At 38.6% G+C, this 14306-nt stretch overlaps 1 protein-coding gene across 1 annotated transcript in view; it reads left to right on the top strand.

Annotated features, from left to right (window-relative positions):
• The first annotated feature begins 7 nt into the window (after positions 1-7).
• LOC101863896 (protein phosphatase 1 regulatory subunit 7) overlaps positions 8-14306 on the top strand; it is a 22947-nt gene continuing 8648 nt past the window's right edge. The window contains exons 1-10 of the mRNA XM_005098030.3: positions 8-304; positions 1522-1671; positions 3371-3647; positions 6486-6647; positions 7357-7415; positions 7981-8033; positions 9397-9539; positions 10989-11147; positions 12555-12610; positions 13584-13707. Coding sequence (XP_005098087.2) covers positions 1556-1671; positions 3371-3647; positions 6486-6647; positions 7357-7415; positions 7981-8033; positions 9397-9539; positions 10989-11147; positions 12555-12610; positions 13584-13707 — 1149 coding nt within the window. The 5' untranslated portion in view covers positions 8-304; positions 1522-1555. The remainder of the gene's footprint in view (positions 305-1521; positions 1672-3370; positions 3648-6485; positions 6648-7356; positions 7416-7980; positions 8034-9396; positions 9540-10988; positions 11148-12554; positions 12611-13583; positions 13708-14306) is intronic.

Below are 14306 nucleotides of genomic sequence, written 5' to 3'. Positions count from 1 at the left end.
AGAGAGAGAGAGAGAGAGAGAGAGAGAGAGAGAGAGAGAGAGAGAGAGAGATGTGTTGACGGTAAGACGGTATTAATTTTATAGGACACCAATTTGTCAAGAAAGCGGTTTTTTGTTTTTGTTATCGGCAATAACGAAATTTATTTTTCATCTTTTTAACTTTTGCAAGACTTCAGAGGAGAAAATAAGAAGAGGGGAGACAACTCCTTCGACTAGGTGACAAGATTACTAGAATTATATCCCTTGCAAAAATGCAAGATGGCTGCCTAACAGCAGTGTAAACAATCATGGACGTTATGTTCTAGTGGGTGATTTTAGCTTCTGTTTGTTCCATTATTCACCTAAGCAAATCAAAGAATACATTTCCAAAGGAAAAAAAGCAGCTTAAATCTATTAAGTGTATGTTGTAGATCCTAATTCCGTAAATTTGTGTTCCAAACACCTAAAATTAAAATCGTTTGTCGTGTCTGTTCGTACATTCGTACATTTACTAATCTTATCTAGGATTCTAGGCCTAAAAGTCCAGCCGGCGATTTTGTAGTTTCGTTCGTTAAAGTCAAGAGTAGGGGGGTTTCAGGAGGGCTTGCCCCCTGACCTAATAAAAATATGGAGGTGGGGGGGAGGGGGTTCTGGGGGGCATGCCCCCCTGAATTTTATCCTAATTTGATGTTTTGCAGTTAGGTTGCATCCCTGCTCTTTGTGTAGCCTAATTCAAAGAAAGTGGCTATTCTCACCCGCCCGGAAGTTCTCGCAAGATCAACTCCTCCCCTCTTCTCTCTCTCTCTGTCTCTTTCTGAATACTGTCTATCGGTGTGGACGATCAAATTGACCAAAACAAAGTTTAAAAAATGATGTTAAAACACAAAAGTAAATTAATTTGGTTGTCTACAAAGATGCTATGGCTATTTAACTTTTCGAATCGAGCGGAACTACACGGGTCGCCATTTTGTTTTGCCCGGAAATTCTCGCGGTACTCTTCTCTTTCTTTCTCTCTCTCTCTCCACTGCCCACAGACAAAATTGTACGCTTTTAGTAGGCTACAGTTGTAATGGAACGTTTGTTCATGGCACAGAATTCTACAATTTTTCTGTTATCACAGTGTAGAATTCTGTGGTTTAGGGTGAACGCAAAATTTGGTGAACGCGCACAGGGTGAGAATAGCCACAAGACTCGCCTGCACTATTCTCACTCCGGGTGAGAATAGAGGTGGCCAATTAAAATAGTATTTGGTTTTCAAGACTTCTGGATTTCTTCTCTGGATGTAAACAAATGGATCGTGGACTTAAACGAACGGAACTACAAGATCACCGTCCAGCCAACAGTCCTATAGTGCTGTCTATAGCCTACATGGCATGCCCTGCCTTTTTTTAAAACTTGCCCAGCCGTCTGTGTCTCTTGACCTATGCATGAATTTATTGATGTCCCTATCAATGCTGTTTGAATTTTAAGTCATGACACTTGTCAATTTCATGAACTAGATCTAGGCAGAACCAATTTCAGAATTTGATGCGTTTCTAAAAGGTACAAAGGAACGACTGCATACTTCATCGACATTATGAATGCAAAATACAAGATGTCTGGTACAGTACCACAAAGTCTTGGACGGCCTGTTGGAGTTCTTCCTCTTGGTCCAAGACCAGCAATACCACCGGGGCAAAAGAAAAGCAAAAGGTAAATACTAGATCTAGCAGTCTAGGCTATAGTATTTCATTCTGTCTGTCCATGCTAGCCTAAAAAAAGCTGTTTTCCTGTACAGTTCAATAAAAAGAATAAAAATATGATTTTGAATACTCTGCAATGAAATGCAATTATTTCTCGCACATGCTATTAAACTATTATATAGACCTATAAATACAATCGAACCTGCTATGACGGCCACCTGTATAATACGACCACCTGTATAATATGGCCACCTGTACAAACGGCCACTTTCCATTTCCCCCCTATCGGTTTTTCTATATAATTTAACATGTAAAACGGTCACCTGTCCAATGTGGCTGCGGCCACGTACCTTATATTATCAACCCACTGTCAAATTTACCTGCCTGAGGTGGCCAGGCTTGGTCACTCATTGCCCGATGCTTTGTCATAAATTTTTTAATTGGCCCCTGATGCTGTGGATGGGTCATCATAATCCTTTCACATGTCGTTATTGTTCGTCCCTACAATGAATGTTTACCCAAGTTGACCAATGGGTAACACCTACATTTTCCACTGCTGGTGAGGGAAGGGGGTGATCCATCATTACCTATGCCCCGCCTTCAACTCATGCACTAATCGTATGTGAGGTGACTGGTCACTGTTTTGTTTATATCTGATCTATAGCAAAGTGACAATGGACATTCACGTGAACTAACGACAAAAGCCTCGCTCATTCTCCGAGTGGTGGCAACCTGTGTGTTTGTTTTACCATGGCACTCAGTCTTCATCGTCTTACATAATATTTTTTTTATTGATGACTTACCAGTTGAAAGGATAAGCTGTTTGGGTCGAGGAAGGATGAGTAGTGTTGGTGAGTAGGGACGGAGTTAAAGAAGGATGAGAAGACAATTCAATCCACACAAAAAACTGACCAAGATCCTGCATTACACAGTCATTTTTATAATCACTTTGTTCAGTAGTGTGGTCCCCAATTTTTGAAATTTTAATAGGACCCATAATTTAATACTATAAACTGAATGATGTTAGCTGGATTCACAATTTTGTTTTGTTGGTCCAGAGGTAGGCCTATGGTGTTCCTGAATCATGTAAACGGTAGTGGGATAACTGACAATGACCAAAAATTTCCTTTTGTTCTCTAAAGTTTTCTCTTTTCGCTTCCTTTCTAATTTTGTTCTGTCATCTGCTTTGAGCTCTGCTTTTTCACCTCATCCTCTTTGAGCTCCCCTCTTCTTTACTCCAGACTCTTTTTACAGCTGCTACTCCTGGCTCTTTAATTTACTGCCTTTCAGCTTCATTCCTGGTCTGAAGGTAGGTAAGATTGAACACCTAGCCCTCTCGACTGAAGTCACAAAATTTCAGAGGTCTCGTGTGCGACTTGCACACGTTCCTTTGGTGATCCTTAAATCATTAAGAGTGGGCTCTGCCACTCGCACAAAATTTGAAATTAATTAAATAAAACTGAAAGTACTCTAGTCAGTATGAAAAACAAATAGAGTACCTTTGAAATCAGAATGTGGCTGCCTGAAGGCAAGGAGCCCCCATCATCATCTTATATATAACCTTTTTCACCCTGCATCAAGGTATAGGCCACAAAGTCTGGTAATTAATTGAATTTTGCTTATTTTGTACTCTTTAGTAGTGAAAAAAGACAAATCAAGAGAATGCTTTCCACAGATACTGCACATGAATGTTCTTTTATATTCCACAGCTATGAAAGAAGACAAGTCAAGAGAACTCCTTCAACTGGGTCGATAACATCTTTGAACAGTGTTCGGTCGGTGCAATCTGATGTGAGCACAAGTTACAGCAAAAGAAGTTCAAAAGGAAAACCAGACAGCAGAGAATGCGAAATGCCACAGAGTTTAAGTGATGATGAAGGTCAAGATGTCAGGTTCATCGACTGTGACAGTGCTCGACCAGTTTCAAACCAGAGCAGAAAGAGCAGTGCCAGAAAAGAGAGAAAAACTTTCACAACTCAAGAAATTGTGAGTATATTGCGCGGTTACATTTTTAGAATATGCTTTTTATTATTAAAAAAAAAATACCAGATAATAATACAAAATTTCTGGATAAGCACCATATGATCCCGCAACAGAGTTGAAGGTTGTGAGTTCATCTGCTTTCTTCCCATACCTAAACCAGGCAAAGATCACAGGGCCCTGAACGGTTACAGAGTTATTACTATGCAGAATGTGTTTGGTAAGGTCCTGGAAAAAGTGATAGCAAGAAGACTATCCAGAGAACTGGAGAGAAAGAATCTCCTCCCAGATGGATTGGGCAGCTATCGTCCTGGAAGGGACACAACCATCAATGCGTCTGTAATGACTTATGGCATCTATGAGGGCTTTCAAGCAAAGGAGGTAACAGCCGTAGCTGCAATCGACCTGGAGAACGCCTACAATAGGGTGGATTATGAGAAGCTAATCCACAAGATGATGGACCTGAATCTGGATCCTTTTCTGGTTAGGTGGGTTGCTGGTGCAATGCTAATGTGGTTAGTTGTGTGATTTCGGGAAAGTAGTCGAGTACGGTAGGCTACCTATTTGACATTGAAGAAAACAAGGGCAGGCCGAGGCGTGAGCCACGGACTGTGGAAGACTGCGTGAGGTGCAGTCGAGGTGCAGAGCAAAGAGTTGTCACGAGAGAGTGCAAGTTGGATTGCTACCAGAGGTGGGTGTGCATAGTTAAATAACAAGCGTGTATAGTTAAACTACAGCTAAAAAGAAAGATAGCATTGAGATGTCGAACATGGATGTCTGATCCCAAGGAGATAGCACCAGGTATCCCTCAGGGCTCACCTTTGTCCCCTCTATTGTTCAACATTTACACAGCGGATCTGGTCAGGGATGATAGTCGCCAGACAGGAAGGACTCTAACCTTTGCTGATGACGTGACAGCCTGTGAGCATGGGCCTGATAGAATGGTATTTGCTCAGAAACTACAACAGCGCCTGAGAACGATTGAAGAGTGGTGCGAGGAGAATGAGGCTGTTCAAAATTCAGCAAAAGCACAAGTGTTGTGGTGCTCGCTCAATAACAGAATAGTGAAGGACCCAACGCCACCAGTGAGGATGAACTATGAGGTCATTGACAGGGGAACAGAACTGAAATACCTTGGTGTCACATTTGACCGCTCATTGTCATTTGGAAAGCACGTAAATAACATAATTTCTAGGGTGAGAAAGGGGATTGTGTAGTCAAAGTGATGGCGAATGCGTTGATGCCACAGAGAATCCTGTTCATTATGATGCAGCTTGTAGTACTGTCTGTGATTGATATGGACTGTGCTTGCTAACTCTGTCAAAAACCCAAATAGAAAAATTGGGGAGGGTTCAAAATGAGGCAATGCATACAGTCCTTGGTTGCCCCAAAGACACTCCAATTGTTTGTCTCAGACACATACTTGGACTCTCCAGTATACGAGTAAGACACAAATTGGCTCAGGCTAAGATGTACCTGAAAGTTATGGAAATGGAAGGCCACCCACTTCACCCAGTGGTCAAGCAGGACAGAGGGACCCGACTAAAGAGAGGTCAATATTGGATGGCCCAGGCAGACGAGTGTATAAAGAAGGTGTGTGAGTTACATGATATGAACGATGGCAGTGAGTGGATTCAAGTGTCACAAGAGGCTGCACACGATTTGACAAGAGTCATCATTGGTTTAAAAAAGGGAGATGTACTGGAGGTGGCAGGAACAGCAGAGTTGGAAGTAAGACAGATTGTCGAGGAAAACTCCAGGCCCCTGGATCCAGTAATATACCCTGATGGTTGCCACCAAACGTGGGGTGAAAAGTGGTTGGGGCTTTGTTGTACATAAAGATGGCCACATAATTAAAAAATCATCTGGTGCATGCAGCAAGACGACTACAAGCACAAGAATGGAGGTAGAGGCAGTGACAAAAGCATTTGAATGACTAAAAGAGAGCTTATGTTCTGCCAGACATGCTGTCCTTGTCACTGACTCTCAAAACATATTGCAGAAGAGTCGATAAGTGGATGCTCAGAAAAGAGTGGCTGCATAGCCTAGAAGAAACCAGACTGAGAAAAATAACATGGTTCTATGCGCCAAGCCATACGGGTGTGATGGGAAATTAACCAACAGACAGACTGGTGAGCAATGCACCTGTCAATACTGACATTAAAATTGACAAAAATGATGACATGAAAGCCCTTGCCACCACACTTGAAGATGAGGAGATTGAGCATCACAATGCGCCAATCTTATAACTTGAAGAACTGAGTGTCTTCAGAGGAAGTGGCAGAACCAGCATGGTACAGGGGATGAAAAGACTGGTTATTAACCAAATGAACACCGGAATGATCAGCAAATGGACTCTGAGGTGGATATTGGAACGAGGAGGGGAGCACGTATGGCAGTGCCCGGAGTTCTATGATGTTGTTCCCAGGATCAAGTAATCAAGCAATCGAGTAATCTTCCCTTACCCATTTACAACTATATTTTAACTCTATTTTTTGACGTGTCTACGCCTCAAACGTCTGAACAAAACTTCAGACTGTGCAAGTTTTCCACTTGGAAGTGTATTTTAGGGAACTTGTTTCTTTGTATTCAATTTACATACAGTTAGTTGGTTGGTGGTTGGCAGATGAGCTGATGTGTTTTGCTCCTTCTCTCCTATCTGACGCCGGTTGTCCTTATCTGTCCTCCTTTTTTTTTGCGTTTGTTACTCTCTATTAACACCTCTAATCTTCGGAACTTTATGACCTTTTTTATTTGCAAGTCCCGTAAAACTCTTACTAAAATTAGACTAAACTTACAGTTAAGGGATTACCCAGTCTTACTTTTTTTCCTTATTCTTTGCAGATGGATTTTTGTCAAGAGACTGATCCTTACAAAGTCTATGAAGTGGATCTTCATGGTACAGACTTGACTCACATTCCAGATCTAGAAAAGTTCAGAAAACTCAGACTACTGGATGCTTCAGGCAACCATATCAAAAAGATTATGGGTTTAGAGCTGAACAAGGTAGGCCCTACAGTTAATTACTCCATTTTTTTTTTTACACCTCCTTCACGTCCTCTGTTCTTGTTCCATTTTCTCACCTCTTGCACTGCCATTGTTGAGATATTGGCAGCAGCTCTACTATCATCATCATCAGTATTTTCATAATTTTATGCATCTTTGTGAACAGTCTTCTTCCCTTTCCTTTTGACACAATGATGGTGATAATGGTGATTCTTATGCTGCTGCTGATGATGATCATAATCATGACGATAATGATGATAAGAAAAGTCTTTCATAGTTTAGTGTGCTTTTCTAGCAAATTAAATAAAGAATTGACTGCATCAAAGCTTAACGTATTATGACCAAATATGTGCCTTTTTTGTCATCATTATCATAATCATCATTGCAGTCATAATCATTATCAACTCTATTGCTATTATCATTATATCTATCTAATGGGAATCCTATTGCCCTGGTTTGCTCATGTTGAAAAGCAAAAGCAGAGCAAAATGGTCAATTTGATATTTTGCATCATACTAACTGTGATTTTTTAATCTTACTAAGGCATGGATTTTGGAAAGCAAAGGCTTTTGAATTCAAGTAGACAGAGTTGTAGTATTGAAAGTAACTGTTTCTGAGAGTGTTTTCTTTTGTTTATTTTATCTGAATTCTAGTTTGCCTATTTTATGACGATATCATCTTACTATTTTTCTTTTCATCCCTTGATCAGGAGCTGAGAGATATTAAACTATATGACAACGAAATTTCCATCATCGACGGTTTGGAGAAGTGAGTAAAACTGCTCTTCATTTTTGTCAGCTTTTCTTATATTTTTCTTGGCTCTGTGACTGCAGCTTGTTTTGTTCAGAAGATTGCTAAATGAGGGGACAGAAGAGCTGTAAATAGATTTTTGATAACTGCACTGAAAACATTTTTTGTTTTATTTTGGTTATCAAGTTAAACCACAAGAATGATAATGAAAATCAAGTGGTTGATAGCAGTAGTTAGAATGCAAAATAGCCTGCAACTCATCAAAAGTACCCTTGTATTTTATCACAGACAATGCCACGTTGTGTGCTTGGAAAAGGAAAAAAAATGACGGCACAAAAATATACATGCATGCTCTGTATTTAAAATTTTCAACAGTATAGTTTTGTAGTGAAATTCTCAAAGTGCATATCAGTACTTTGCTGTGTAATATTGAACGAGGACTGTACATAACAACATCTTAAGTAGAAAACATGTTAAAGACATTTTCTTAAGGTAACGCAGAATGGGCGACTGGTCTTCGACTTCTATATTTTGTTTCAATTGCCAAGTTATCATTTAAACATATTAATTGGGTCTTTTTCAGCTTGAAAGATTTATGCAATCTTCAACTCCAGCACAACAAGATCAGTGTCATTGGTATGTATCGAAAGAATATGTGTAGTGGTTTCTTGTTGTTGTTTTTTTGGTTAACTACTGACTTCACACAATGAGCCTTTTGTTCTTTTTCTTGGCTCAATAATATTTGTGAGGCAGCGTGGTGGAATCAGGCTCTCGTCAATTTTTGGGCATGTAGAGTTATTGGTATCATCTTAAAGCTTGTTCACTTATCTTTATTTAGATGAAAAAATATACATTTACCTTGAATACAAGTTGAGATATTTGCTAAAGAAGGAGGTGGGGGTCACCTGTTTTCAGAGGTAAAATTAGTGAGAAAATGGCCGCCAAAGATTAGTTATTTCCTTAGCTTAAGAGTCCGTGGTAACAGAAAATTTACATTCTTTGTGCCTTTAATCAACGTTTTTCACAAAAATCCACACAGAAATAAGTTTTTTTAATATGCATGAAAGGTGTTGAGCCAAAAAACAAAAATTTGATAAAAATTCACAATCCTGCGGAAAAATGCAAGTTTCTTCACTTTTATTATTTTGACGAGAGCCTGATTCCACCACGCTGCCTCACATTTAAGGTCTGTTTTGTTTTTTAAGTAAGAGGCTTTCCAAAATGTATCTCAAACTGAGCTGTCTCTGCTTCTTCCCTTGATTGATGGAAACATAAGTGAAAATGGTGGGCTTGTTTGTATGTCCTTCATTAAAATGTTGCTAAATGTATAGCAGCAAGTTGCATGATGTTTCATGTCTAGATTTTATTAAAAGCTGCAGGCCCTACTATCGAAAAATATCTTGCTTTGTTTCTATTCCTTTTCAGTTAAGAGATGGCTCTAAAGTTTCAAAAGAGAACACATATCTATTGGCATCCGATAGGTTATTGCTATATGGTGATATATCACTTTTTAAAAATTATTCAATATGCTCACAATAAACGATCCAAGACACTCAATTTCCACACAAATTGTATGATCATACAGTGGCAGATATGCACCTCTAGGAACAACAAAAAAAAGAAAGATATAAAACTAGTTTCTTACTATCTATTATAAGGTTATTGTCGGAATAAACATCAATATGTATTGCTATTGTTTTTTTAACTTACATAACATATATTTTTGATATACATGTATCAATATAACTCTAAAGGTCTGTGATCAATTCCTGCATGTTGTTGTAAAATGCATCTGATGTGATATATGTATTATTGCCAGCTTTACTTTTCTCTTCATATTGAATTTTAAATGTAATTTAAATTCTTTCTATACCTCCGTTTGTTTTTACCATTTCTGTACAGCCAAGAAAAAATTCCCTCTGGGACAATAAAGTATCATCTTATCTTATCTTATCTTATCTTAATCTCCATCTCATGTAAGTCCACTTTTCACATGCAGGAAGAGGATTGGGCAATCTGAAGAAGCTGCAAAGTCTTCGCCTTGACAGCAACAAGATTTCAAAAATTGAAACCCCAGAACTTCTGAGCTGTTCTGCCATAACTGTCTTGGACCTGAGCAATAACAAGCTGGAAACTCTTGCAGTATGTTTGTTGATAAGCATTAATATTTGTGTTTGCTTTTGTCTTTGTTTAGGCTACATGTCTTATGGCAAAAATTTTTTTTACAAATGTTAATATGACGGATAACTGAATTTTAATTGTAAGGGCATCCCAAGGCAGTACCTCAGCATAGAGATGTTAATCTTTGTTTACTTTTCCTGTGACTGAGAACAATGGGTTCATTTAAATTTCATCCCTTAAATTGTTGATTTGAATTACCCTCTTTTTTACATTTTTTGTTGGTTTATTTGCTTGCCCTTAACTATAATACATGTCTCAACTGATATATAAGAGTTTTGAACCCTGGGAATATTACTTTTATTTGAGAAAATGATCTCCAGCAAGCATATGTATATATTTGCTTCAATATTTTTTATAGCTAATCAAGAGAAACAAAAATCATGTGTGACATATAGTTCTTTCCTATCAAATTTAATATAGCTGCTTCATGTTAAAGGTATGAGATTATGTATAAGATCTCTATTTTTACTTCTTCTTCTTGATCACAATGCACCCGAAGTCCAGTATCTATCATATTACAGTGGGCTGTCCTGCTCAGTTCCTCAGCTGATTCAGCTTCTCCTCATATTTTACTTTACATTAGCTCTTGACTACAAAAAAATGTAAAAGACTCCAAAGGAGTCTATTTGAACTTTCTTTTTTAAGAGAATAATAGGTCACTGATCGAAATGTTGGTGCCTTTCGCATGTTTTTGGGTGTGTCTTTAATGATAATAGTGGCACTTCGATGACTTGACTCATTGTGCTTGTTATTGATAATACTGAATATATTTTAAAAGTATACTGCTAAGACTATAAGAGCTGTAAAATAACAGCTCGTCCGTCAATGTCTGACAGTGACCCATACATCTGCAGAGAATATTTCTCCAGTGAAATAGAAAAATTTGAAGAATTAATGGTTGTGGTGACTTGTGGTTTCTGCTGTGACTGATGAGACCAATTATGGCAGAGAAAAGTTTGCCACATTTTTTACATTTACAGGTTCCACTTCCACGTGTGTATGTGCACAGCTTGTGGGTTTTTCTCTTGGTTTCAGCTTTTCTTATTCATGAAGCTTCATATGATTTGGTACACACTGTGACTGTTGCTCTCCAGCTTGGTCTATCAGAAGCAAGCTCTCCCATGTACAAGGATTTATATTGAAGTCCTTCAGAGACATTTTCAGGTTGTCCTTGTAGTGTTTTTTGGGTGCGCCAACCTTATGTTTCCCTGAGGACAGTTCAGAATAGAACACTGCCTTTGGTTTCTGAAATCAAGAGCTGTAACAATGCAGTATTGTATATTTTTATTTCATCCTTTGGCTTCTGCAGTATGAATTGTATTAACTGAAACTTAAAGTTTGAATTAGACTAAGCTTCAAAATAGTTTTCCTTTTAAAGCACATGATTGCCTTCTTGTTCTCTCTCAACAGCCTCTTAGTTATCTACCTAACTTGGAAGAACTGTATGCATCTGGAAACTTGATCGGCAAGATTGGAGATCTGTCTAAATGCAAGAAATTGCAAGAGGTCGACTTGTCAAGGAACAGACTGTTTGATCTTTTAGGTATCGCAAACTTGCCAAATTTAAAAGTGAGTACAAGCGACCACTTTAAGGGATTTTGATCCTATTCTATGGGATTTTTTAATAGTAGGTGTTACAAGATAGTGACTGTCTGTAAGAAGTTCATGAACAAAACAGTGAGATAATATTATATGCAAAAACAGTAGATTTTGGATAAAGGTTGATTGACTTTTTTTTGTTTTCCTCTCTAAATATTTTGTTGGTTTGGTCAAACATTTTGTCGTTTTGGTGGATGGTTGGCAGGTGCTCCTTCTTTCCTATTAAACATCTGTCATCCTTATCTCTCCTCCTTTTTTTATTTGTATGTTACTATCTAGTAAAACCTCTAATCTTTTACACTCATAAGACCTAATTGTGTTGAAAGTACAGTAGTCTCCGCCTAAGATCCCGGTGCTCAGGAGCAAAGAAATGCAGGATCTTAGGCGAACCGGGATCTTAACCAACGATCCCAGGGAAGAATCTATGGGGACCCATGTTAAGGCTTACAATCAGTAAAATGGTCTCCCTTCACCTTAAAATGAACTGACGTGACCCCTTGGTGGGTTTATGACATATGGCGAGCAAAGAGTGGTTAACCTTGATGGCCTGTCACAGTGCATAGTGCCATGAGGCGTGCCATTTTCACTTATTATCCTGAGTCTCAAGATCTACGCTTATTCAGTTGCCCCTCCCCTTTACCTGTCGAAAATTTATAGCTTTCCATCTCTGACCGAGCCCCCCCCCCCCCCCCCTCCCAAAACGCCTTGCTTTGTCGTTACACACCATTACGTCGTGAACACACTAATTAAAATTCAGTCTGTCTAGCAAATTCGGGTGTAGAGACAACTGCAGCAATCAACGCCTACTGCAATGGTCAGGGAAGAGTTCACGGTTCGATGTGATCCCACCTGGAATGAACGTGTAGGCCCTACCCACCCAGCAAGTGATGTAAGTTTAGGGGGAGAGCTCAGGTGTGAGTGCGATGCGTGGGGAAAACAAACGCGTCGGTCAGTTCACACCCCGGTGTGATCCTGTCGGGGGCAAACATTGATATCGCTTCATCCAGTTTTACTACGTGTATGTGATCACATTCCCGATAGTGGCTGATCTTTGACGCGACGGACAGTTTATTGATCTCAACTTTTCACTCTTGCTTGATCGGCTGTGCCCGCCCGGGTTTTTGTTCCGCAAATTATGATCTGAAATGCGGGATCTTAGCTGAATGTAGACCTTCAGAGTGAATCAAAGCGGGATCTTAGGGGTGACTTTTGTATAGTAAAAATTCTGTTTTCTTAAAACAGCGGGATCTTAAGCGAACCGGGATCGTAAGCGGTGGGATCTTAGGCGGAGACTACTGTACTGTGAAACTCACACTAAAACTGAAACTTTTGTCTGTCCCTTTTTCCACAATCATGAATGTTTATTCATTTCTGTAGATTCTTGATGCTTCTCAAAATCAACTGACCTGCTTGAAAAGTGTTGGGAAATTGAGGTACGTAAGTTAGTGTCTGCCTGACTGTGTTTGCTTATCTTCTTATGGTTTGTTTCACTTTTTGGTGTTTAGCTTTTTATGTTCCTTCTTAATCACACTTCAAGTTAAATTCCGTTCAGCTCAGTAATGAAAATTTACACTGATGGTTGTACCACAACATAACATTGCTGTTTATGTAAGCATGTACACTCCAAGAAAAATTAGTTTGAAGTCTAGAGAATATATTGACGTCACTCACTTGATTATTCTTTCATTGATTTTGCTGGTGATTTTTTTGGGGTAATTTATGTACTCTCTGGGTTTTTTCTATTTTTGGTCTCCCTTAAATTATTTCAAAGGTCTGTTCTGAGAAGAAAAAAAAGAAAAAAGAAAGAAATAGATTGATTGTTAATATGTAGACAATATTAATCTCTGAGCATTACATAGCTTTCATTTTATGAATAAAGTCCATTGAGTAATGCATATATATATATATATATATATCGTACCTGGAGACAAAGAACAAAGCTGTACCTCTCTTATGCTATAGTAATTTAAGGGAAATCAGAAAAAAACAACTTGATGTATGATTTGTATTCTAAATATTGAATATTTTTTTTCTTGATAGATGAAACATGAATAATAGATTCTATATTTAGGGGCATCCTACTCAATACTACCATACTAGAGCACCCATCAATCACCCATGGGCCCACTGAGGGAGGTAACTAAAGAGTCTCTAGACCAACAAGCTGTCCGTCTATTGTTCTGAAGTGTCTTGCATTTCAATGATTTGGTGGTGGTTGGGGGGGTGCTCTGGTGTGGTTTGCTCCTTCTTTCCTGTCAAATATCTATCGTCCTTATCTCTCCTCCTTCTTTTTTGTGTATGTTACTCTCTTGAAACACTTCTGTTCTTCCACACTTATATGATGACCTTATTGTGTTGCAAGTGCCGCAGAACTCTTACTAAAACTAAAACTTTCTGTGATTTCAGGTCCCTGGAGGAGCTCAATATCAATGCTAATCGGGTGTCATCTCTCTCATCCTTTGCCAATGTCTTTCCCAAGCTTCAAATTCTATTTGCCTGTGATAACATGATTTCCAGCTGGGATGAAATAGTAAGTACTGACATATATACAGGCAGTGCATACTTGCCTTGGGCTAAAGTGTTTGGCATGTAATTGTAAGGTTGAGTGTTCTAACTTGGACTTTTGCTTTGATTGTTTAGGAAGGTATCTTAATCTATTTCCACCTGTTCACCCTGCCGTGAATAGATAATTGATAATTATAAGAGGCAAAATGTGTAAATGATGCATCACGCCTTACAGACCACGAAGTTGAATGGTTGAGCCGACTATTCCGAGCTCAATTTATCCCAAGCCAACATATTGGGTTTTTTTTGTGTCTGTTGAGCTCATTTTCAAAAGAATTATGTTAACAATAGTAATGATAATAAGATGATAACAGTGATGATAGTAATATTTATAATGAAGAAGAAGAAGAAGAAGAAGAAGAAGAAGAAGAAGGAGGATAATGATTACATCTATGACACTCCTCAAATGTATGAATCGCTATTCCTTTCCTGTAGGAAAGTAAAGTGGGACAGGCTCAGAAGCACATGCCTTTGACTGTGTCCAATGCTACTCTATCTATAATAATAATATTAATAATAATAATAATAATATTGATTATAATAATAATTTAATGACAATACTCT

The sequence above is a fragment of the Aplysia californica genome, unplaced genomic scaffold, assembly GCF_000002075.1.
Source record: "Aplysia californica isolate F4 #8 unplaced genomic scaffold, AplCal3.0 scaffold00170, whole genome shotgun sequence".
Taxonomy (NCBI): domain Eukaryota; kingdom Metazoa; phylum Mollusca; class Gastropoda; order Aplysiida; family Aplysiidae; genus Aplysia; species Aplysia californica.
Note: the sequence above shows the minus strand (reverse complement) of the source record. Positions and strands in the feature narration are given on the sequence as shown.